At 41.2% G+C, this 27,032-nt stretch overlaps 1 protein-coding gene across 5 annotated transcripts in view; it reads right to left on the reverse strand.

The window, feature by feature from the left end:
• spidr (scaffold protein involved in DNA repair) overlaps window positions 1-27,032 on the reverse strand; it is a 304,782-nt gene that overhangs the window by 15,155 nt on the left and 262,595 nt on the right. For all 5 annotated transcript variants that reach the window (XM_080194248.1, XM_080194245.1, XM_080194244.1 and 2 more), the window contains 5 exons: window positions 17,331-17,418; window positions 15,172-15,330; window positions 9,548-9,607; window positions 7,126-7,333; window positions 1,303-1,455 (listed from right to left, as the gene is read on the reverse strand). In XM_080194248.1, coding sequence (XP_080050374.1) covers window positions 1,303-1,455; window positions 7,126-7,333; window positions 9,548-9,607; window positions 15,172-15,330; window positions 17,331-17,418 — 668 coding nt within the window. The remainder of the gene's footprint in view (window positions 1-1,302; window positions 1,456-7,125; window positions 7,334-9,547; window positions 9,608-15,171; window positions 15,331-17,330; window positions 17,419-27,032) is intronic.

The raw sequence follows: 27,032 nt of genomic DNA on the forward strand, positions 1-27,032 counted from the left end.
AACGTCTTACTGAAATTATATAGGGACCCAGAGAGAACACATCTAGAGCACTGTGTACACTCTTGGCCGTCTTGGAAGGACATATTCGCCCTGAAGAAAATGCAACGATAGTTCAGTAGATCATGCTTAGGATGAGTGGATTGTCCTATGAGGAGAATTGGAGTAGATTTGGCCTATATTCTTCAGAGCTTAGGAGAATGAGAGGTGATCTCATTGATATAAATATAAAATTCTTCAGGGCTAGACAGGTAGAATTTCCCCCCTAACTGGGAGGAGTAGAACTAGGGGTCACAATCTCAGAACAAGGATTCATTCAAAAGCTGGTGAAACATTTTAATTTTCCACCTGAAAGAGGTGTGAACACTCAACTGGTATGTTACCAGATAGATCGATATATTATTTGATGCTAAAGGAATCAAGGAATTTGGGGTAGTGCAGGAGATGGTGTTAAGGTAGACAAGTCAGGATGTCATTGAATGATGGAACAGGCTTAAAAAGCCCATTGGCCTACTCCTGCTCTATTTCTCATGTTCTGCTTTAGAACATTTCAAGGACATGAAAAATGCCAGTTTGTTCCTTCAGAAACAGTACGGTGACGTCCAATTATGTTCCTGTTACAGAAGGAGAACAAGATGAAAGACAGCCACATTGCCATTGTTGCAACTAATGTAGGACAGGTAAGTGTCATGCTGTAATTGTTTGTAAATTTTTAAACCTTTATTGTTTTGCAATATGTGAAATCCATCTGTTGGGAACAGAATAAAGAAAAATTCATGGGTTATGAGAGTTGAGTTTTCAGACCAGTTATGGAACTTGATCGTTTCTGTACAAAAACTGCTTTGGACAAATTTGCAGGTCACCATCCTGATACTGAGTTTTACGCCAGTGAAAAGCTTTTTATTATCAGCTCACTACACCACTAGCAGTGGTCTTCAGTAGGCTTTTGAAGGACAAAGGAAGACAATGGAGGGGCTGGTGACCGGGAATGGGAAGCAATCTGGAAAGAGATGACAACAGCGACTGGGGAGCAACTGGAATCACATTTGGAGGATTTGGATGGTTTTTGGCAAAGGGATTGGCGACAGTCTGCAGTTTGAATGTGGAACCAAGAAGAGGATATGTATTTTAAAACTGTCTTGTATAGCATCCTGGAATGCTCTGTGCTTTAGAACAGAACATTTCTTAATTTAAATATTCTGGAAATAATCTGTATTTATAACATTCCTTTTAGTTTTCAGCACCGATGTTGCTGAAAATCATTAAGGGTAAATGAACAAATGAAAAGTAGAAATACAGTCTCACCTTGCACTGTACATAAAGAGTTTAACAAGGTCTTAGCACTGAGTTCATCAAGTATAATATTTTTCTTCAATGGAAAAATTTCCTGATTTTCACTATTTTGCAACTCCAATTTCTGGACTGAAAGAACGGTACCCTCAGCACACAGAACAGAATCTACACAATAAGAGAAAGTACTTCTCAGTATGGCAAGATATTATGTGAAAATACACAAAGAATTTCTTAGAAAATAACTGAGATAAATTTATCAAATAAAATATGCTGCTATCCTCTTTTAAGAAATTGTGACTACACAGGTCTGCAGTTGCACAGCTGCCAAATTGAAACATTTAAGTAACTTCTTCAGAATGTTAAAAAAATCTGCTAAAGGAACTTCAGCATTTCTTTTTCTATTCATCTTTTAAAAACACAACTTTAAAAAAGGAAAACATCTAATGGAAACGAACATTGCAACATAAAAAGGAATGAAATGATTGAAGTTACATTAAAATTCATGGAGCAAGCCTCATCTCCATCAATGATAAAAATAGAATTGTCCAAACTCAAGAATTTATTTTCAATTATTGTTTCTGTTGATAAAAACAAATGTGTTTTTAAATTCTTATTTGCCCTTTTGGTCACGCATAGTCAAAGGTTACAATGACTAGTCTATGTGCATCCTTAAAGTGTGCTGCAGGATCACTGAGGCAGCTGTAGGTTCTCCTGCATCAGATGCTTACAAAAGATATACGTACCTCATCCAGGGCTATGGCAAGACTCACACAATCACAGAATCGTTCATGCACAGAAGGAAGCCATTGTGTCTGCACCAGCTCGCCAAATGAGCAATTTGCCCAGTGCCATTCTTCTGTCTTAGAATCATAGAATCTTTACTGTGCAGAAGAAGGCCAACTCGCCCATTGAATCTGCACCGACCACAATCTCACCCAGGTCCTATTCCCATGAGCCCACATATTCACCCTGCCAATCCACCTGACACTAAGGGTCAATCTATCATGCATGATCAACTTAACTCGCACATTTTTGGACTGTGGGAGGAAACCACAGCACCCGGAGGAAACCCATGCAAACACAGGGACAACATGCAAACTCCACACAGACAGTGACCTGAGGCCGGAATTGAACCAGGGTCCCTGGCACCGTGAGGCAGCAGTGCTAACCACTGTGCGGCCCAGCTTCTCCCAGTAAACCTGCACATTCTTTTCAGACAATAATCTAATTCCCTTTTGAACGCTTTGAACCTGCCCTGACCACACTCTAGCAGTGTGTTCCAGACCTTAACCATGCACTGTATGTTTTTCCTGTATCTCTTTTGCTTCTCTTGCCAATTATTTGAAAAGCGTGCCCTCTCGTATCTGATGTTTTCTTGAGTGGGAGCAGTTTCGCCGAATCTACTTTGCCCAGAAATTTCATGATTTTCAATACCTCTATTAAATCTCCTCTCAGCCTTCTCTTCTCCAACGAAAATAGCCCCAACTTCTCCAATCTATCTTCATATCCTCATCCCTGGAATCATTTTTGTGAGCCTTTTCTGCACTCTCTTCAATGCCTTCACATTTTTCTGAAGTGAAGTGCCCTGAACTGGACCAATAATTTAGCTGAGGCTGAACCAGTATCTTTACAAGATCAACATAACCTCCTTACTCTTGGACTCTATGGGCGGGATTGTCCGGCCACGCTTGCCTCAAGACCTGAAAATCCCATCCGATGTCAAAGGACCTTTGCATGGTCCTGTCCCGCTTACAATTCCCATGGCAGGCAGGACAGGAAAATTCCACCCTATAACCCTGTTAATAAAGCCCAGTTTGCTTTATTATCAGCTCTCAGCCTGTCCTGCCACTTTCATTGATTTATGCACATGTATAATCAGATATCTTTGCTCCAGCATCCTGTTAGAATGTACCCTTTATTTTATATTGTCTTTTCATGTATTTCCTACCAAAATCAGTCATTCACATTTCGGTGCACTGAACTTCATCTGTCATCTTCACCTGCCCATTCAACCAACTTACCCATGTCTTTTTGAGTTTTACATAATCCTCCTCACAGCTCACAATGCTTCGAAGTTTTGTATCATCCATTCACTTTGAAATTGTGCCCTATTCATCAAGGTTTAGGTCATTAACATGTATATCAGGTAAAACAAGATCCCAACACTAATCCCTGGGGAACTCCACAATACATCTTCCACCAACCCAAAAACCACTCATTGACCATTAAAAGATCCATTAGCTCACCATCCTGAATTGACAATATCTTGCCGTTCCTTTATAGTCATAGTTCAAGAAAGCAGCTCACCACCACCTTCTTAAGAGTAACTAGAGATGGGCAATAAATGCTAGCTAAGCCAGCAACACCTACATCCCAAAAACAAATTTTTAAAAATCCATATTTCCTATCACTTAGCCAATTTTATATCTAGTTCCACAGTATATTTCCTCAAAACGGTAAGAGTAGGGAAAACAAATCCTGGGCTGCCTGGATAGCAAACAAATAGAAATGAAAATGAAGAGTTAAAATGTGCTTATGACTGATGTCAGGTAGAAAATACAATTGAGAACCAGGCTAAATATATTGGCTCAGAGGTGAAAAAGCAAATAGAAGTAACGATGGGGTATGAAAAGAGACTGGCAGCCAATATAAAGGATAATGCCAAAATCTTGTATAGGCATATATATTGTAAAAGGGAGCTAAAAAGGAATAGGGCTGATTAGAGACTAAAAGGGGGATTTATGCATGGAGGCACAGAGCATGGCTGGGGTATTAAATCAATACTTTGCATCTATTTTTACCAAGGAAGAAGACACTCCCCAGACTATGATGAAAGAGGAAGTAATTCAGGCACTAGAAGGGGTTAAAATTGATGTGGTGGCATTGGTTAAGTTTTCTTTGTGGTCTGGAATGCACTGCCTGGGAGGGTGATGGAGGCAGGATGCCTCACATCCTTTAAAAAGTACCTGGATGAGTATGCCATGCATAACATTCAAGACTATGGGCCAAATGCTGGCAAGTGGGATTAGGTGGGCAGGTCAGGACATTTCATGCATTGGTGCAGAATCGATGGGTCAAAGGGCCTCTTCTGCACTGTAGTGTTCTGTGATTCTGTAATGCTAGTAAGGTAACAGGATTAGATGAGATGCAACCAAATATCCTGAGGGAAATGAGAGTGGAAAGTGTAGAGGCACTGGCCATAATTTTCCAGTCATATTTAGACCCAGGATTAGAGTACAAGGACTGGAGAATTGCAAATGTTACACCCTTGTTCAGAAAAGGGTGTTAAATATAAACCCAGCATTTACAGGCCAGTGAGTTTAACTTCGGTGGTGGGGAAGTCACTTGGACAAACGCAGGTTGATTAAAGAAAGTCAGCATGGATTTCTTAAGTTTTTGAAGAGGTAACACAGGGGGTTGGTTATATTAATGTGGCGTAGTTAGACTTCCAAAAGGCATTTGATATAGTGGTGCACAACAGTCTTTTGAGCAAAGTTACAGCTCATGGAATAAATGTAACATAATGAGGTAACAATGATGTTTCAGCACTCAACAGAAACGGGCAAAACTATTCCCTCAGGATCCTTGTAATTCATCAACTTTAAGCACAATTAATCTGTCTAATACATCCTCCTCATCGATTTTAAACTCACCAAATGTCCCAACTGAATCTTCTTTCACCATGACCAGGGAAACACATTCTTCTTTGGTAAAAACAGTTGCAAAATACTTATTTAGTACCTTAGCAATTAACGCCTCCATGTGTAAATCTCCTTTGAGATCCCTGATCAGCCTTACACCTCTTCTTATCACCCTTTCGCTATTTAAATGCTCCACAAGAGTTATGGATTTCTGTTCGTATTAGTTGCCAGTTTCTTCTCATGATCTCATTTTGCTTCTCATATTGTTTTTTTCATTTCACCCCTGAACCTTCTTTATTCAGCCTGATTCTAAATTGTACTATCCATCTGACATCTGTCATATGCATCCTTTTTCTGCTTCATATTACCCTCGTCTCTTTTATCATCCTACGAAATCTGAATTTATTTGCCTTACCATTCCCCTTTGTGGGAATGTACCTTCATTGTACTTAAACTATCTCTTCTCTAAAGATAGTCCATTGTTCAGTTACAGTTTTGCCTGCTCATATTTGATTCCAGTTGATCTGGGTTAGGTTCATTCTCACCACACTGAAGTTAGCTCTTCCCCAATTAATTATTCTTACTCTGGATTGCTCCTTGTCCATTTTTATAGCGAACCTAAATATTCTGATACAATGAACACTGTGTCCTAAATGTTTCCCCACTGACACGTTTGAACCACTTGGCCCACCTTGTTTCCAGGAACCAAGTCCAGTAATGCCTCCTTGCTCATTGGACAGGAAACATACTCATGTAGAAAATTATCCTGAACAAAATCCACGAACTCTTGCCCCTCTCTGCTCTTTACACTACTGATATCACAGTCTATATTTGGATAATTAACATCCCCACCCATTACAGCTAGAATATTAGAGCCAGTTCCGAAAAAGATGGGACCTGTACAAGCTGGACAGATTGAAGCTGAAGACAACTGGAACCAATTTCCTAGTGAGAAAAAATTCTAGTGCCATTTGGGAGGGCTTAAACTAACTTGGCAGGAGATAATACTGAAAAGGAATACCAATGTGCTATAGTTCATTTACTTCCCTGAAATCACCTTACAAATTTGCTTCTCCACATCTTGCACCTTGATTGTATCAATAGTATAACTGTAACTTTGTTTCTTAGTTTCCTAATAGACTCTGTCCTTAATCCTTCGGGATAGTCTCTTTTTCTAGTACTGTCTTGACCTGCCATCCCTCCTCTTTCATTCCATCCCTATTTTTCCTGAACACCTTGTATCAGGAATACTTAGTACCCAGTTCTGCCTCTACATTTTTGCTGCATCAATTTCCATGTTGTTATTTATGAATGTAGCTCACCAATCTTATTTACCATACTCCCTGTTTTCACATTACATAGACTGTAACCCTAATTTAAACGTTATTGTACTCCCTCTTATCCTGATCTCACTTCTTAACATTTCTTACTTTAGTACTATTTGTCTCTTCCAATTCTCTGTGCACATTGGTATTCCTTTTCAGTATCATCTCCTGCCAATTTAGTTTAAGCCCTCCCAAATGGCATGAGAAATTTTTCTTGTGAGAAAATTGGTTCCAGCTGTATTTAGGTTCAATTTGTCCAGCTTATGCAGCTCCCATCTTCTTCAGAACTGGCTTCAATGTCCTAGGAATCTAAAACCATCCCTGCTGCACCACCTCGACAGTCACACATTCATTGGTGCAATCCTCCTATTTCTACATTTACTTGCTTGCGGTAACCCAGGCATTACGATTTTTGATTTGCTTTTTGCTAGTTTCTTAACCGGCTCCTCTTCTTCATTTTATCATTGGTGGTAGATCTCTCATTCCTACTCTCTTCCTGAGCTTCATCTAATTATTAATTTCGTTTCAATATCTTCCTTAATATTCATCTTTTTGATTTGGCCTGCAAGCACCTCTCCAAATTTCTCTCTCATGCTTGGCATTTGTTCCTCTTATTCCACTACAAAATGCTCAGGGACATCTAGTATAGGAATTGCTCTTTATAAATATAAGCAATTGTTATGTTCATCCAATGTTTATCCTTTGTATTTTTTTTCTTCCTTCCTAAATCTAACACTTAAAATTCATTTCAGTTTTTCAATTAAACAAGTGTTTGGTATAAGGTTCTCTTTTCACAATTCTTTAGGTGTCAATTTATTGAGTTAACCAAAGAAAATACATTTTAAGAATACACTGAAACTAGGTGTTACCTTTTTCAACTATAGCATCCTTGAAGGAGATGTTGCTGGACGTTTCATCATTGAGTGATTTAATAACAACAGTATCCAGAACACAAAATGGGCTTACACAGACTGAGATAGTTCTGGGTATTCCAGAATCATGACTTGCAGACTGAAGTGTTGAATCAGTCACAAATAACCAAAAGTCCTTATTTATTTGGAAATTGGCAGTTTGTCCCTGTTAAAAAAAATACTGCAGTAAACACTTTGTGAATATACAACCACGATTGATATATTTTCGGTTGATATCCAAAAAGCAATCTACCAGTAAAACAAAGTTATTCAAGGTTTTTATGTGCCAACACAATAAAGATTAACCTTGGTTTTTGTGTGTAACAGTTCAAGCATAGTAATGGTAGTAGCACCCACCAGGCAATATGGATATTTGCCCAAGCATGCCCTTATGCAAGAAGCAGTTTAAACTTAACTAGCCAATACCCCTTATTAGCCTCTATTTGATAAACAAGTAAAGCGACAGAAACAATCATCAATTCACCAACGCAGTTTGGATTCTGTCATTTGGCTCCAGATCGTAACACAGTCTTAATATATGAATGCAGGAACTGAATACCAAAAGAAAGATCAGAGCAGCTGCTCCTGACATCATAACAGCATCCAACCAGCTATAAAACCAAGGAGGCCAAGTGAAGGAAACCTGCCAGTACTTGGAGCCACACCAAATAAGATGGCCACAATTGTCAGAGTAATTTACTCCAACCAGGATATAACTGCAGGAATGTCCTCAGCCCAAGCTCCCGAACTATTCCATCAATCCTCCAGCATAAGGTTGGTAGTGGAGTTGTCAGCTGGCAATTTTAATATTCCGCTCCATTTACTTCTCCAATATTGGAACAGCCCATGTAACTTTTGCAGGAGTAGGTTGAAAAGTAGCAAATAACATTCGTGACACACAGCCCATAACATCTGGAGTTTCAAAGAGTGAGGTGATCTCAATGCAACATACAAGATTCTGAAAGGCTCGACAGGATAAGCACAGACTGTTTCCCCTGGCGGGTAAATCAGGAACATGGCAACATAGTCTCAGTATAAGGGGGTCAATCATTTAGGACTAAAGCGAGGAGAAATTTCTTTACTCAAGATTGTGAATCTTCAGAAATCTCTACCCCAGAGATTCTGGATGCTCCAACAGAGTATATTCATAACATAAGAACATAAGAAATAGGCTGAGTAAGACAAAATCTTTGGTTTCTCAGGGAATCGAGGGAAATGGAGAGCGGGCAGGAAAGTGGAGTTGAGCAGAAGATCAGCCATGATTGTATTGAACGGTGGCGCAGAATTGAGTGATTGCATGGCCCAGTCCTGCTTGCAATGCTGTATGATTCAGCCCCTATTTCTTATGGTTTTATGTAAACACATGAACAACCTTGTTCAGAGTGTCCATTTTGAACACAGAATAAATACAACAGAATGGAACTCAAATTTCTGAACAAAGATATGCTTTTTTAGCACATTATTTTTAAACAGCAGAGTAATGCATTGATTGATCTGGTAAATTTTGCCTTCCCAGTGCTGGTGAATTCCAGTCAGCTCTTACAGCATGGTCACCTGTAGTCTAAAATTATGTTGGAATATGATAATCAATGATCCAGCTTATAACATACTGATCCTGAGAATGGAAGAATCATTAATGTATCATTTGACAAAGAAGGATAAACCAGTTATTCTAATCATGTTAGCAGGGATGCTCTTGGAAAGCTAAATTCAAGAACAAATAAACAATGATTTATAGATCCATGTGATGATCCAAGGAATAATCTAGGATAGCCAACTTTCAGAAAGAACAACAGCCAAATCATGCAGAGATGAGCAGAAAAATTCAAATAATTGAATAAATTGCATAAAATAACATTAAACAATTTACATTTATATAGTGCCTCTCCAAACTGAGGATCTCCCAAAGCACTTTACCAATGATGTACTAATTGCACTGTACTCCGTCATAATGTGGGAAATATACCAGCCAAGTTGCATACAGCAAGATCATATAAATAGCAATGTATTAATGACCAACAACATTTTAGTGATATTTACTGAGAAATAGCTATTGGCCAAGACACCAGGGAAAACTCACCTGCTCTTCTTCAAATATTTGATGGGATAAATTAACTGCACCTGAAAGGGTAGACTGGACCTTGGTTTGACACTTCATGTACATTCTGGCATTGCAGGCAGTCAATCAACCCCCAGCACTACACTGCAATCACACACAAATTTCTGGAGCATGACTTGAAGTTTCAGCCTTTTGACACAGACATGAGAGGTCTACCACAGATGTTTAAATATATTCTCAGTAGCACTAAAAGCATAGAAAATGTTGATAATGTACCATGGCATTTTTAAAAGTATATAAGCTAAATGAATCTGTTCATACCTGAAGTTTTCTGTAAATGACTTCTGCACTGAAACTACATCGCTGTCTTTCAGGAACATGCTGAAATTAGATAGAGAAAGATAGCACAATTTAACTTAAATGTTGCACTGCATTGATATTTGCCGCATGCTGAAGAGTTAGTAGTTCAAATTATTTAGATGCACAGAACACCAACTGCTTGAATATGAAATAGAATATTCTTTTTAAAAGTAATCTTATAACTTAATTTGATAAGGTGCCGCACAAGAGGTTATTACAGAAGGTCGGGGGCATGGAGTTGGGGGTAGGGTGTTAGCGTGGATAGGGGATTGGCTGTCAAATAGGAGGCAGAGAGTGGGGGTCAATGGGTGCTATTCGGATTGGCGGTTGGTGACTAGTGGAGTGCCCCAGGGGTCAGTGCTGGAGCCTCAGCTATTTACCATTTATATAGATGATCTGGAGGAGGGAGCCGAGTGTATGGTGTCGAAATTTGCTGATGACACCAAGATTGGTGGAACGGCAAATTGTGCGAAGGGTGTGGAAAGTCTGCAGAGGGATCTAGATAGGCTGGGCGAATGGGCCAGGAACTGGCAAATGGAATTTAATGTTGGCAAGTGTGAAGTTGTCCACTTTGGTAGGAATAATGGTAGGAACGACTATTACTTACGTGGCGAAAAACTGCAGCATGCGACGGTGCAGAGGGACCTCGGGGTCCTTGTGCATGAGTCGCAAAAACCCAGCCTGCAGGTGCAGCAGGTGGTCAGGAAGGCGAATGGGATGCTGGCCTTCATAGCGAGGGGGATTGAATATAAAAGTAGGGAGGTCTTGCTGCAACTGTACAGGGCACTGGTGAGGCCGCAGCTGGAGTACTGTGTGCAGTTTTGGTCGCCGCACTTACGCAAGGATATTTTGGCCTTGGAGGGAGTGCAGAGGAGGTTTACTAGGCTGATACCGGAGTTGAGGGGGTTGAACTATGAGGAGAGGCTGAATAAACTAGGCTTGTACTCGTTAGAGTTTAGAAGAATGAGGGGAGAACTCATTGAGATATATAAGATGATGAATGGGATGGATAGGATAGAGGTGGGGAGGCTCTTCCCGCTCAGAAAGGACAGTAGGACTAGAGGGCACAGCCTCAAGATAAAGGGGGTGGGGGGGGGGGGGTTTAGAACGGAGTTGAGGAGGAACTTCTTCACTCAAAGGGTGGTGAATCTCTGGAATTCTCTGCCTGTTGAAGTGGTGGAGGCTGCCTCGCTAAATATTTTCAAGACGCAGGTTGATAGGTTTTTGATAGGCAAGGGGATTAAGGGTTATGGGGAGAGGGCGGGAATGTGGAACTGAGACACGACAGATCAGCCATGATCTTATTGAATGGCAGGGCAGGCTCGAAGGGCTAGGTGGCCTACTCCTGCTCCTATTTCTTATGTTCTTATTTCTTATGTTCTAATTTGGCCAAAGGGTGATTTTTAAATAAGGGTCTATTGTGGTCCCGTTGTTCAAAAAAGGTAGTAGGGATAACCCTGGGAATTATAGGCCGGTGAGTTTGACGTCGGTGGTAGGGAAGTTAATGGAAAAAATACTTAGGGATAGGATGTATGAGCATTTGGAGCGTTGCGATCTGATTAGGGATACGCAACATGGCTTTGTTAGAGGGAGGTCTTGCCTTACGAATCTGGTGGAATTCTTTGAGGAGGTGACAAAAACGGTTGACGATGGGAGAGCCGTTGATGTCATCTATATGGATTTCAGTAAGGCGTTTGACAAAGTCCCTCACGGTAGGCTGGTAGAAAAGGTTAAGGCGCATGGGATACGAGGCCAGGTAGCTAGGTGGATTGAGAACTGGTTGGGAAATAGGAGACAGAGGGTAGTTGTGGAGGGTACCTTGTCGGGCTGGAGGCCAGTGACCAGTGGTGTGCCGCAGGGCTCGGTACTGGGACCTCTCCTCTTTGTAGTCTACATAAATGACTTAGAAGAGGGAGTAGGTGGTGTCATCAGCAAGTTTGCTGATGACACCAAGATGGCAGGGTTGGCGGGTACAGAACTGGATTGTCAGGTGATACAACAGGATATAGATAGGTTGGTGCAGTGGGCAGATAGGTGGCAGATGGCATTTAATCCTGACAAATGCGAGGTGATGCATTTTGGAAGGAATAATGCAGAGAGGAGCTATGTGATAAAAGGTAGGCCGATTAGGAGTATAGACGTACAGAGAGACCTGGGAGTGCAGGTTCACAAATCCATGAAGGTTGCGTCACAAGTGGAGAACGTTGTTAGGAAGGCTTATGGGATGTTAGCCTTTATAGGAAGGGGCTTAGAGTATAAAAGCTGCTGTCTAATGCTTCAGTTATACAGAACGTTGGTTAGACCGCATTTGGAGTACTGCGTCCAGTTCTGGTCACCTTATTACCGGAAGGACGTGGAGTCTCTGGAAAGGGTGCAGAGGAGGTTTACCAGGATGTTGCCTGGCATGGGGGGACGGGGTTACGAGGAGAGATTGAAGAGACTGGGGCTATTCTCCTTGGAAAGACGGAGATTGAGAGGGGACATGATAGAGGTATATAAGATACTGAAGGGAATAGATAGAGTTAATAGTGAGAGACTGCTCCCTAGACTGGGTACAAACACAAGAGGTCATCACTTAAGGGTGAGGGGGGGAGGTATAATTTGGAGGTAAGAGGAAGGTTCTTTACGCAGAGAGTTGTGGGGGTCTGGAATGCGCTACCGAGTAGGGTGGTGGAGGCAGGAACGTTGGACTCGTTTAAGATGCAGTTAGATAGGCACATGAGTGAAACGAGAATGGAGGGATATGGTAGGGGCTATTAAATAGGGTTAAACCTCGGGAGACACCGGAAGGGCAGGCTGTATGATTAATTTTTTTGTCTTTATTCCACAGGTGGAGGTCCACCTCATGTCAAGCGAGGGGCATGCACACGGCGGGTCGTGCGTGGGCTGCTCTTGGAAGTCCAGGAGTGGCCTAGTACTTCATGTCGGTGTGTGTGCTTGATCCTGGACCGATAGACGGGCTCCACAACAGCTCAGTGACTAGCACTGCTAGCTGTGCAGATACATGGATTTGGGCCTGTGTCTGTGGGAGTTTGCGCATTCTCCCTGTGGTTGCGTGGGTTTCCTCCGGGTGCTCCGGTTTCCTCCCACACCCCAAAGATGTGCTCTTAGGCTAATTGGTTTCCACCAAATTGACACTATTTCTTCCCTGAATCTGACTGAGTAGGGTCCCATTCGTAGACATGCAGGGTAGAATAGGTGTAGGGCGATGTGGCGGCGCGGGCTCGTTGGGCCGAAGGGCCTGTTTCCCGTGCTGGGTTGTTCTTTGTTTTAATGCTTATGTTACGAATTCTTCAGCAAAAAAAGTCCAATTTTTATACAATTCTAATCCATATTTTATATTTCAAAACTCCCTTTGAATGTTACAAATTTCAGAGCTTTCTTACACCCTTGGGTTTCAGTATAAGGGGGTCAATCATTTAGGACAAAGGCGAGAAGAAATTTCTTCACTCAAGATTGTGAATCTTCAGAAATCTTGGGTTCAGCTTTTCTAAAAAGCCTGAATGCTTTGCTATTTTTCAAGAAAGGGGGGAACTACAAGTCAGTCAGCTGTTGGAAAAATGCTGGAATCAATCACTGAGGAAGTCTTAACAATGCACTTAGGAAAATATAGTACGATTAGAACACATTAAATGGTTTTACAGAGGAAAAATCCTGTCTGACAAATTTATTAGAGTTTTTTTGAGGATGTAACAATAAAGGTAGATAAAGTGGTACCAGTAAATATAGTATACCTGGATTTCCAAAAGACTTTAATAAGGGACGATGTGAAAGGTCAGTCAGCAAGATAAGGACTCATGGAGCTAGGGATAATATATTAATGTTGATGGAGGATTGCCTACTGGACAGGAGACAGTGAGTGGGCAGAAATGAGGCATTGCCAGGTTAGCAGCTTGTGGCTGGTGGAGTGCTGCAAGGATCAGTGTTGGGGCCTCAGCTGTTTATAATCTATACTAATTACTTAAATGAAGAAACAGAGTATCTAGGTTCATTAATGATACAAAGCTGGGTGAAAAAGAAAGCACTGGGGAAAACAGGGGTTGCAAAGAGATATAGTCAGATTCACTGAGTGGTCAACAAGATAGTAAATAATATCAGAAGTGTAAGGTTATTCACTTTGGTCATGAAGTAGTTTTGTTTCTAAAAATGTGAAACCTGCAAGCAATGATGTTGAGAGAAACTTGGGTGTGCTCATGTAAGGATTGCAGAAAGTTCGCATTCTTCCTATAAGCAAGCAGCACAACTTCATTGAAAGGACACAGGTGATATAAGTCACCTCTGTGATATTTAGAAAGTCATTCTTGGCTGAAGCACAACAATTTGGAGTTACTTGCTGCAAACTAATCCCTTAGGTTGCTTATCATATTCTTGCTAAATTTGGTGCCTTATAACTCAGTCATAATCTGGAATTTGTCAAGCTTGAATGCAAATTTTCAGCAGAGGTTGGTTTTCATGACTTAAGAATGGATTTATCAATTTTAAGATTATAAGACATTTATATTAAGATCCACAATTACATAAAGATACATAAGAAAATGTTTGATCTGGTGATTATGTTAAACTTGTCTTCGCAGAATATTACGCATCCATTGGCAAGACAAAGTACCAGCCACTGAAGTTCTCTCTAGAGCGAGTCTACCATCAGTCCACACACTGCTGATGAGAGCGCAGATCCGGTGGGCAGGTCATGTCATCCGTATGTCAGACGAGCGCATATCCAAGCAGCTCCTTTTTGGGGAACTCTCTGCTGGAAGACACTTGTATGGAGGGCAGAAGAAACGTTTCACACTCAAGGCCTCCCTGAAATTGCTTGACATTGACACGACCACCTGGGAAACGCTAGCACAAAACTGCCCTACCTGGTGCTGCCTCATCCACAAAGGCTGTCAAGCTCACGAAGCAAGGTGTATTGCTGAAGCACAACTTAAGCGCGAGCTGCACAAGTCCAGAGCCACCAGTGCAACAACTACAGTGTCTACATAAGTCTGTCCAATATGTGCCAGGACATTCTGTGCCCGAATTGGCCTGATCAGTCATCTTTGAACACCACAACCAGCCTCAAAATGACTAATGGTGTCGAGATCCTCATCGATGACGATGGACGAACAACATGTTAAACTGTTAACCAGAAATAGGAATTTCTAGTCTAATGTCCCTTTCCTATTCTCTTCCCACATCTATTGGTGCACTAAGGCAGACTTTCGTCTGCTTGCAAAGCTAGCAATCCCTGGAAAAAGTCATTAGCCTGTTGCCAGGGACTAATAGCTTGAAGAGTGCCATTTCACATTAAGTGTGGCTGACCAGGAGTTAATCCCACTCTTATCGCCAGTCACTGGCATGTTTTAAAGTTAAAGTTTATTCAATAGTCACAATTAAGACTTAAATTACCACTGCAATGAAGTTACTGTGGATTTGCAGGTCGATCGACTCAATCTGGTTGACCACGTTATAAACGCATCAAGTTCTGGGGTGAACTTAAACATGTCTGGTTCAAAGACAGGAACGCTACCCACTGTGCCATATGACCTCCGAGTCTTACACAGAAACTTGAAATAATTTGACAAATTTCCAGAGCATCTAATTACCTGAAAAATATGCTTTAAATCATTCAGTGCTGAAGGTTGATAGAGGTCAGAGACATTTTCATTCTGAAGCACATCTATTCCCCCTTCCCCTGGAAGAGGGGTAAGTACATAGCAAAAACTTGGAGCGGGCAGAAGCACTTCAGTGGACAAATCTTTGTGCTAGAAAAAAAAATCACCTTATATTAGGAGAATTACTTTTAATCTAGGTTGTAAATGACGGCACAGTTTGATTTACTTTTATAGAATTTTCCTTTTAATAATCTATTTAAACATCATTGACAATGAGACATCATCACTTCCTGAGGGTAATAAGAATGGGTAATGAATACAGGGTTGCAAGCATAATTGGAACCATCAAACAATTATGTTTTAAAGATCATAATGAATTTTATGCAAATAATATTTCTTAACTTTCATTGATCAGTTGAATTGTTCAAGGTGGTTAATCAGCTATCAAAGGGATATGTCAGACAATTAAAGGTTTAACAAGGAAAGTGAAGTTTAAAAAAAAGTTTATGGAATGTGCGTCTAGCTGAAGACACCAGTATTTGTAGCCCATCACCAACTGTCCTTCGAAAGGTGGTGGTGAGCCATTTTCTTGAACTGTTGCAGTCCACATGGTTTAGGCACATCTACAGAGCTATTAGGAGGCAGTTCCATGATTTTGACTTAAATTATGATGACTATGAGGGTAATGCTTTTGATGGCCAGTTTAATTTTAAAATTACTATTTGCCTTCACAGCAACTAAAATATAGATGTGCTCAGGTCAATCTTGTACTTGGCCCCATCAGAAAATGGGCTCCAAACAAGTATTCTAATCCAGGCTAGTGAAAATCATAGAAGGATTATCAGTTGAAGAAACCAGAAAACACAACAAACATTCCATAATCCAAAGTGCCACTCTGCTATTGGTACAAAATGCTTTTGAATTCACATCAGTTCAAAAACAACAACGTAACTCTGGGCTAAGGTTTCAATCTAAAACTAAGCAGCGGGAGAACACATACAAGAGATAGTCTCACATTATCATAAGCTGGCATTAGATGCCATGTAACCAAACATATTTGAAAAGGACATTGTAATCATGAAATACATTCAGAACCATAACATTTATTAGGAAGCAGTTAAGAACAAAACACCATTTGATTGCAGTGATACTACTTGGATAGCAAAATTACATTTAACATAATTTACATAAAATCATTTGGTAGTATGGAGTTTCAGAATTGCTGAAAAGAGAGACATATAGGCCTTTTGTCTTACATTCATCAGGATGCTTTGCAAGAATACCAATGTAAAGGGAAGATGAGAATTTATACTGTATGAAAAGAGTGCTGATTGGTTGGAAAATGGACTCTGATTGGTAGAGACATTGCCATGGAGAATGTACCAGTTGATGATGAAATTTAAAACAGGCAGCTTGACCCTGATTGGTGAAGGCATTGCCTTGACGAATTAATCAGTGAATTGTTGCCACTTATTTTATTTGGCGCAAAAAGGCACAGTGTGTGTACAAGTTCTTTGTGTCTGCAAAGAACATGGTCCTATGTATTCATAAATGTAGCTTCCAGTACATGCAAATTCACCACACTGTGAGCCCAACTGACAGTCTTAAATTGGTTGTCAGCTTAATTCTTAGTACAACGAGGATAAAGAATTTAAAAAAAAATTCTTTCATGAGACACTTCCATGTACATACTTTTTGATTCTAGTGCCCTCTAAACTCCTTTTCTCGCTTCATGGCCTTCCCATTTAAATTCTGCTATAGGATCTAAATTCTTAGTTGCTGCAGCTCATAATAAAAAAGGCAGCAATGAACTAGAATTGAACGACACTTTCATTGCTCCTGGCATCTGATAGTCAGCCCCAATGTTGACAGAAATAAAATACGGACATGTTTAAAATCCCCTCCATTTATTTTTAGGCTTGTGATCATAAATCTGCTTTTATTGCTTTAAGAAAATCCATACCTGAATATATTACCTGTGTCACACCATCTTAAATTTTGACCCTCAGGTAAAACTATTCTTCAATTGCCCTAATAAATAAACCTCCCTCATTAAATCAGCAAACGAACACAAAACACTTCCTCAGTTCTATTTGATAAATACGGTGTCTATTGAATATGCATCCATGGTTTCTAGATAATTGTATTACCTCTTGGCTGCCTTGGCTTTGGCCATGAATTTTTGGAGGAACCAACGGAGGCCAGAGACTATCAATCAGACTGAAGAGTCCTGAAGACCTGAGAGATAACACACAAGTCAGATCAAAACACAGAAATGTTCTTACATAAAAACTACTAGTAGGCAAAAAACATGTTTTAAACAACGATTGTTTAAAGAAGGAAAAAAGAAAGACACATTTATTTAATATCTTTAAGATCACTGGATATCTCCAAGCACTTTACAGTCAACAAATTACTTTTGAAGTGCAGTCACTGTTGTAAAACAGGAAACACAGAAGCCAATTTTCAGACAAGAAACTCCCACAAACAGCAGTATACCATCTAATTAGGTTTTGTGATGTTGATTGAGGGATAAATATTGACCAAGACATTACAGATAACTCCCTACTCTTCTTCAAAATAGTTCCATGGAACTTTTATGTCCACCTAAGAGGGCTTGGTTCAGCATCTCAATTGAAAGGTGGCACCTTTGTAGCGCACCCTCGGTACTGCACTGCAGCATTGTGCTGAGTTCTAGAACGGGACTTAAACTTATAACCTTCTAACTCAGCAGCATGGCGGTATAGTGATTAGCACTGTTGCCTCACCACACCAGAAACTGGGTTTGATTCCTGGCTTGGGCGACTGTGTGGAGTTTGCATGTTCTCCCCATGCCGATGTGGGTTTCTTCTGGGTGCTCCAATTTCCTCCCACAGGTTGACTGGCCTAGCTAACAGACAGTCACCACACAGTCAGTCACCCAAGGCTGGAATTGAACCCGAGTAGACAGTAGTGCTAACCATTGTGCCATCCTTAGCAAGGATGCCAGCTTCTGAATCACAACTGGCAGCAAATGTTTAAATGTTTCCTCTATGTTAACCATATTCTTAGAAATATGCATTTACATTCATATAATGCCTTACATATCCCGAGAACAGCCCAAAATCCACATAGTGCCTTACATACTCCGAGGACAGCATAATGTGCTTTGTATTCAGTGAATTATTTTTAATGGAGGCACAGTTATTTTGTGGGTGTATGTAGCAATGAATTCATACACAGTGAGATACTGCAAATAGCCATGTGATAGAAGGTTGTGACTACAAGAACATAAGAAATAGAAGCAGGAGCAAACCATGTGGCCCTGCAAGCCTGCTCCACCATTCAATATGACCAGGGCAGACTATCTACTGCAACCAAGCTTTACTGCCCACTCCACATATATTTTGATTCCCTAAAAAAAAACTGCCTATTCCAGTCTTGAAAATACTCAATGATGGAGCATCCAGAGTGGCACAGTAGCTAGCACTGCTGCCTCACAGTAGCTAGCACTGCTGCCTCACAGTGCCAGGGATCCGGGTTCAATTCCGGCCTTGGGTCATTGTGTATGTGGAGTTTACATGTTCTCCCGGTGTCTGAGTGGGTTTCCTCCGGATGTTCTGATTTCCTTCCATAGTCCAAAAACGTGCAGGTTAAGTTGATTGGCCACGCTAAGCTAACTCCGGTGATGGGAGGATTAGCAGGGTAAATATGAGAGGTTACGGGAATAGGGCCTGGGTGGGATTGTGGTTGACGCAGACTCAATGGGCTGAACGGCTTCCTTCTGCACTGTCATCTGGGCAGACAATTTAAAAGATTTACAATGCTTTAAAGAAATTTCCACTCCTAAATGATCAATCTGCTATCCTAAAAGTGTGCCCATGTGCTAGATTCCAGTGCCTGCCCTGTCAACCTCCTTCCGGAGCTCAGACACTTCAATGAGATCACTTTTCATAATAGGATAAGCTCCTCATCCCAGTGAACAATCTAGTCACCATTTGCTATACCATCTTCAAAGCATGCCTTTCATTCCTGAGATCTGGAGACCAAATCTGTGCACATTACTCCACATAGGTCCCACCAAGTCCTACACAATTGCAGTAGGACTTCCTTATTCTTGAACTCTACTGGAAGAGGATTTCTTGGGATGTATGAGGGATGGTTTTCTCAACCAATATGTTGTGGAACCAAGTACAGGTTAGACCATCCTGGACTGGGTGTTGTGTAATGAGAGAGAATTAATTAGCAACCTCGCAGTGCAAGATCCTTTGGGGAAGGATTCTTTCTATAGTTAAGTCTGAGACTCGGGTCCTAAACTTGAGGAAAACTAACTTTGATGGTATGAGACGTGCATTGGGCAGGACAAGCTGGCAAACGATACTGAAGCGATTGACAATGGATAGGCAATGGCAGACATTTAAAGAATACATGGATGAACTTCAACAACTGTATATCCTTGAATGGGTCAATCATGGCTAACAAGGGAAATCAGGGACAGTGTTAAAGCCAAAGCGGAGGCATATAAATTGGCCAGAAAAAACAGTAAACCTGAGAACAGGGAGAAATTTCAAATCCAGCAGAGGAGAATAAAGGGTTTCATTCTGAAGGGGAAAATAGAATACGGGAGTAGGCTTACATAAAACATAAAAACTGACTGCAAAAGCGTCTACAGATGTGTGAAGAGAAAAAGACTGTGAAGACAAATGTAGGCCCTTTACAGTTACAATCAGATAGGGCAACAAACAGATGGCAGACCAGCTGAACAAATACTTTGGATTGGTCTTCACTAAGAAGGACACAGATAACCTTCCAGAAATACTAGGGGACAAAGAGTCTAGCATGAATGAGGAATTGAAGGAAACCCTTATTAGTCAGGAAATTGTACTGGGGAAATTGCTGGGATTAAAACCCGATAAGTCCCCCAGGGCCCTATGTTCTGCATCCCACAGTACTTAAGGAAGTGGCCCTAGAAATAGGGACACATTGCTGATCATTTTCCAGCATTCTATAGACACTGGAAGAGTTCCAGTGGATGGAAGGGTCACTAATGTAACTCCACTTTTTAAAAAAGGAGGGAGAGAAAACAGGGAATTATAGACCGGTTAGCCTACCATTGGTGGTGGGGAAAATGCTGGAGTCAATTACCAAGGATGTAATAACTAAGCATTTGGAAAGCAGTGACAGGATTGGTCCAAGACAGCGTGGATTCACTAAAGGGAAATAGTGCTTGACAAATCTTCTGGAATTTTTTAAGGATGTGACCAGTAGAGTAGACAAGGGTGAACTGGTGGATATTGTGTTTCAAAAAGCTTTTGACAAGGTCCCACACAAGAGATTAGTGAGCAAAATTAAAGCTCACGGTATTGGGAGTAATATATTGACGTGGATAGAGAACTGGTTGGCAGACAGGAAACAGACAGTGGGAATAAATGGGTCCTTTTCAGAGTGGTAGCAGTGACTAGTGGGGTACTGCAAGGTTCAGCTCTGGGGCCCCAGCTATTCACAATATACATTAATGATTTGAATGGTATTGAGTGCAATATCTCCAAATCTACAGATGATACTAAGCTGGGTGGCAGTATGTACTGTGAGGAGAATGCTAAGAGGCTGCAGGGTGACTTGGACAGGTTGGTTTAGTGGACAAATACTTGGCAAATGCAATATAATGTGGATAAATGTGAGGTTATCCACTTTGGTGTGAAAAATAGGAAGGAAGATTATTATCTGAATGGTGGCAGTTTAAAAAAGGGGGAAGTGCAACTTGACCTGCATGTCATGGTGGAACAGTCGCTGAAGGTTGGCATGCAGGTACAGCAGCTGGTAAGAAAAGCTAATGGCATGCTGGCCTTCATAGCAAAAGGATTTGAGTATATGAGTAAGGATGTCTTGCTGTAGTTGTACAGAACATTGGTCAAGCCACACCTTGAGTATTGTGTGCAGTTCTGGTCTCCTAGTCTGAGGAAGGACATTCATGGGCGGCATAGTGGCACAGTAATTAGCACTAGTGCCTCACAGTGTCAAGGTCCCAAGTTCAATTCCCAGCTTGGGTCACACTCTGTGTGGAATCATGCATGCATCTGTGGAGTTTGCATGTTCTCCCTATGTCTGTGTGGTTTTCCTCTGGGTGTTCCGGTTTCCTCCCACAGTCTAAAAGACGTGCTGGTTAGGTGCATTGACCCGAATAGGTGTCAGAGTGTGGCAACTAGGGGAATTTCACAGTAACTTCATTGCAGTGTTAATGTAAGCCTTACTTGTGACCAATAAATAAACTTTCTACTTTTATACTTTTTAATTGAGGGAGTCCAGTGAAGGTTCACCAGACTGACTCCTGGAATGAAAAGGCTGACATATGAAGAGAGACTGAATCAGCTAGGCTTGTACTTACTGGAATTCAAAAGAATGAGAGGGAATTTTATAGAAACATATAAAATCCTGATGGGACTGGACAGTCTAGATGCAGGAAGAATGTTCCTGATGTTAGAAAAATGCAGAACCAGGCGTCACAGTCTAAGAATGGAGGATAACCTGTTCAGGACTGAGATGAGGAAGAATTTCTTCACTCAGAGTTGTGAACCTGTGGAATTCTCTACCACAGAAAGCTGTTGGGGCCAGTTTGTTAGATATGTTCAATAGGGAGCTAGATGTGGCCCTTGTAGTTTAAGGAATCAAGAGGTATGGAGAGAAAGATGGCATGGTCTACTTTTTTTTCATGTTTCAACTCTACTTGCAATAAAGGCCTCTTTGCATCTAATTGCATGCTATACCTGCATGCTAGCTTGCTAAGTTCTGTACACGTGTACACCCTAAGTCTGTGATCGTGTGGGGGACATGCATGCAAGGTTCCATGCCTCTGTTTATAAAGCCCATCAAAAGCTCAGATTTCAGTCAGATATTCCAACCGCGGCTTTGACAGACACGGCATTCATGTTATGCAACCAGCTCCACTTTGAGCCTAGCCCTATGAAATATCTGGACAGCAACATCCAAAATACATGAACCTCAAGCATCACAAACAACAATCGTACAAATGAGAATATCTCAAACTCAATATTTTATTGGTGAATGACTCCTGGTTTCACTTCCAAGTTTAAAAATGGCAAAACCTTGGAGTAAATTGGGACTGACCAATTCACCTGCAATAATGTGTTATTTCTATCCTGCTCTGTTAAAAAAAATTATACTTTGCATTGAGTGGTAAATATTTTCTCACTTTAAAATGAAACTTTAAAATGCCTAACATGGAGCATTAATAAGAGAGTAAAGTACTGCTGATACAGCAAATCTGAAATATAAACTGAAAATGCCAGAAATATTCAGTATCTGCGGCGAGATGTTTTAGATCCATGTTCTACACTAGCTCTGACAAAGCGTCACTGACCTCTGTTTCTCAGTGCACTGAAGCAGTCAGAGCATTTCCAACATTCCCCATTTTATTGGAGCAAAAATAATCCAAAAAGCAGTAATTATAATTTGTATTTATATAATTCTTTTACAATAATAAAATGTCCAGTGGTGCTGCATAGGTATGTTATAAAGCCAGCTAAACTGATATTAGGGTAAATGGTCAAAAAATTTGGTCAAATAGCTAGATTTTAAGGAACATTTTAAAGTAGCAAAGGGAGACACGGAGGTGGAGAGATTAAAGGGAAGCAATGTCAGAACCTAAAAGTCAATGCAGCTGAAAGTGCAGCCACCAAAGGTGCAATTAGAGTCAGATGTTCCAGAATTAGATGAGAATTAGAATCAGCACAGGTGGTGACCCATATGGCCTTTCATGTCAATGTTAGTTTTTGATAAGAGAGGGGATTAAGGGTTATGGGGAGAGGGTGGGAAAGTGGAACTGAGCAGCGACAGATCAGCCATGATCTTATTGAATGGCGGGGCAGGCTCGAAGGGCTAGATGGCCTACTCCTGCTCCTATTTCTTATGTTCTTTTATGTTCCAGAGCAATGCACCTAGTGCAATGCCCATCTCTTTCCCCTATAGTTCTGGGTTCTGGAGCTGGGGGAATGAGAGAGATGGGATGAGACAGGACCACAGAAGAACTTGTAAACAATGATCAGAATCATAAAAGTGAGGAGTTGCTGCATCAGGAACCAATATAGGTCAGTGAACACAACAGTGATGGGTGAACGGGACTTGATGCAAGATGCAATCTTTGCAGAGAGCAGAGATTTGCATGACCGCAAATGTGCAGGGGGTAGGATGTGGAGACTGGCCAGGAATGTGTTGAAAGATGCAGTCCACAGGTAATAAGGTGTGGGTGAGTACACAGGAGAAAAACGTGGAGCTCATAAATGCAAAATGTGCCTTCTACAAATGAATTACACCTCCGATCATGGTCTTATAGAGTGTAAAAGGAGCCTTATGGAAATTTTTGATTTGAGTTATTATTGTAGCATTAGTACACAGTGAAAAGTTGTTTCTTATGTGCTATACACATAAAGCATACTGCTCATAGAAACAGTATGAGGAAATGAGAGAGTGCAGAATGTAATGTTACAGTAATAGCTAAAGTGTGGAGAAAGATCAACTTAATGAGAGGTAGATCCATCCAAAAGTCTTATGGCAGCAGGGAAGAAGCTGTTCTTGAGTTGGGTGGTATGTGATCTCAGGCTTTTGTATCTTCTTCCTGACAGAAGAAGGTGGAATAGAAAACGTCCAGGGTGCATAAGGCAGCAGGAAGTGTCGACACAGTCAATGGTTGGGAGGCTACATTCACAACCTTCTGTAGTTTCTTGTGGTATTGGGCCGAGCAGGAGCCATATCAAGCTGTGATACAACCAGAAAGAATGCTTTCTATGGTGCATCTGAAGAAGTTGGTGAGCATAGATGGCATGCCAAATTTCCTTAGTCTGCTGAGAAAGTAGAGGCATTGGTGGGCTTTCTAAACTATAGTGTCAGCACTGGGGAGGGGATTTTGGGGGGTGGGGGTGGTGGGAGACAGAACCAGGACAGGTTGTTGGTGATTTGGACATGAAAAAACTTGAAGCTCTCAACCCTACATCAACTTCATCCCCGTTGATGTAGACAGAGGCATGCTCTCCTCTACGCTTCCTGAAGTCGATGACAATCTCCTTCATTTTGTTGACATTGAAGGAGAGATTATTGTCATTGCACCAGTTCACCAGTTTCTCTATCTCATTCCTAAACTCTGTCTCATCATTACTGAAATTTATGTGCGAATCCCCAAAGTTCTTATTTATTTGTAGGAAGAAATTGAGAAGGAACACAAGCTTGACTCATCTGATATTACAGGTGGAGAATATGACCCTCCTCCAGTGTGAACTATATATTGATGCTGGTGGTCCAACCTGGGAAAAAGCTAGGAGCTTTGCAAGGAGCTTGTGCAAATAACTTCTGAATAACATGTTGGCTTTTGGATCCAAATCTCCAATATTAGAAGAGCAGCAGTGCCTGACAAAGTTACTACAGCCTTGAAATTGTTTGCTATAGGATTACTCCAATCAGAGAATTTCAATCAATTTGCAGTAGAAGCCTTTTTTCATTAGGTTACTATTTATTTGGCAGCGAGAGCGCAGTTAATCAGTTTTGGAATTGGTTGCATCAGCAGCAGGACAGAGTTGTTCAGTTCAGCAGTAGTATGAGTTTCTTGAGCTGCAGGCTGTCACCAAATATTGAAGCTCTCAATAATTGCTTCCTGATAAAGGATATTCACTATGACCTTGATTGATGCTCACCATACCTGCAAGACCACTGCTACAAAATTGGGCGGCACGGCAGCACAGTGGTTAGCACTGCTGCTTCACAGCTCCAGGATTCTGGGTTCGATTCTCGGCTCAGGTCACTGTCTGTGTGGAGTTTGCACATTCTCTTCGTGTCTGCATGGGTTTCTTCCAGGTACTCCGGTTTCCTCCCACAGTCCAAAGATGTGCAGGTTAGGTTGATTGGCCATGCTAAGAAACTGCCCCTTAGTGGCCAGGGTAGCGGAGGTTAGAGGGATCAGTGGGTATAATATGTAGGGATATGGGGGTAGGGCCTGGGTGGGATTGTGTTCGGTGTAGACTTGATGGGCCGAAGGGTCTCTTTCTGCACTGTAGGGTTCTATGAATACTTCTAGTAGAACTAAAAGGTCAATTTTAGATGCCTGGATCCTTTGGTAGGGTTTCTGCAGTACAACTCCACTATTGACTCCCAGATAATTATCTTGTGTCGCATTTTGCATGTTTCACCCTCCAAAGAAGTCTATTTATAGGAGACGTAGAAGAAGAAGCACAGCTCTTTTCTGAAGGATGTGTTGTTGTAAGAATGGTAGTAGTCCTGTGTCTGAATAGGTAGATGGCTTCATTGATACTAGAGAGAAGGCAAAAAATCTGCTCCATAATAAAGGAAAACTGATGTCTCTGAAGGTCAGATTGATTCTACACACAAGCCAAATCTGCATTTGAAATGAGCATCACAGGAATAGGAAGTGGATGACCATATTTTTATTTGTTCATGGGATATGGGTGTTTTGATAAGACTGGCATTTATTTTCCATTCCTTATTTTTCTTGACAAGCTGGCAACTGTGCTGACTCCTTGAACTGTTGCAGTCCATGGGGTGTAGGTACACACGCAGTACTGTGAAAAAGGGAATTCCAATATTTTGGCCTTGCAACATTGAAGAAACACAATATATTTCCAAATTAGGATGATGTGTGAATTGGAAGGAAACTTGAGGTTGACAGTGTTCCCATGTGACTCTTCTCCTTCAAAATGGTAGAGTTTGCATGGTTTGGAAGGTAGTGTCACAGTGCATCTTGTACGTGGTACCACTCCACATCAGTGGTAGGACAAGTGAATGTTTATGTTGGTAGATATTCTGCTGATTAAGTGGGAATGGACTGCTTTGTTCTGGATGGTGACGAGCTTCTTGAATGTTATTGGAGCTGCACTCATCCAGGCAAATGGAGACTATTCCATTACATTCCTGACTTGTGAACTGTCAATGGTGGACAGGTTCTGGGGAGTCATGAAGTGAGTTATTCACCACAGAGCTACGAGTCTCTTGCTCTTACAGCCACAGTGGCTACAAGTCTGTTGCAGTTAAGTTTCCAGTCAATGATAATGTCCAGGAAGTTGACGGTGAGGGACTTTGCATCAGTAATGAAAATGAACATCAGGGTGAGATGGTTTGATTCTTTTTGTTGGAGATGGTCATGCCTGATACTTGTGTGAAGCAAATATTACTTGCCACTTAATAGCTTAAGCCTGAACATTGTCCAGGTCTTGCTGCATATGCATACCGACTGCTTCAATTTAAGAAGTTGCAAATGGTACTGAACACAGTGCAATCATCAGCTAACATTCCCACTTATGAAGATGTGAAGGTGACTGATAAAGCAGCTGAAGATGGTTGGGTCGAAGACACTACCCTGAGGAACTGAGGAATTCAACAGTGATGTCCCAGGTTTGAAACAACTGACCTTCAACAACCACAAGCATTTTGGCAGCACGATGACACAGTGGTTAGCACTGCTGGCTCACAGCATCAGGGACCCGAGTTTGATTCCAGGTTGGGTCACTGTCTGTGCGGAGTTTGCACGTTCTCCCGGTGGCTGCATGGTTTTCCTCCCACAGTCAAAAGACACGTTGGTTAGGTGTATTGGCCATGCTAAATTGTCTCTCAGTATACCCGAACAGGCACCAACTAGAGGATTTTCACAGTAACTTCTTTGCAACGTTAATGTAAGCCTACTTATGACAAATAAATAGATTTTTAACGTTAACTTTTCCTTCATGCTCAGCATTACTCCAATCAGTGCATAAATTTTCCCCAATTCCCATTGACTTCAAATTTGTTGGAGCTCCTTTATGTTACACTTGGTCAAATGCTGTCTCGATGTCAAGGGCAGTCACTCTCAACTCATC

Source organism: Carcharhinus amblyrhynchos, chromosome 8 (genome assembly GCF_965287045.1).
Source record: "Carcharhinus amblyrhynchos chromosome 8, sCarAmb.v2.hapA, whole genome shotgun sequence".
Lineage (NCBI taxonomy): Eukaryota > Metazoa > Chordata > Chondrichthyes > Carcharhiniformes > Carcharhinidae > Carcharhinus > Carcharhinus amblyrhynchos.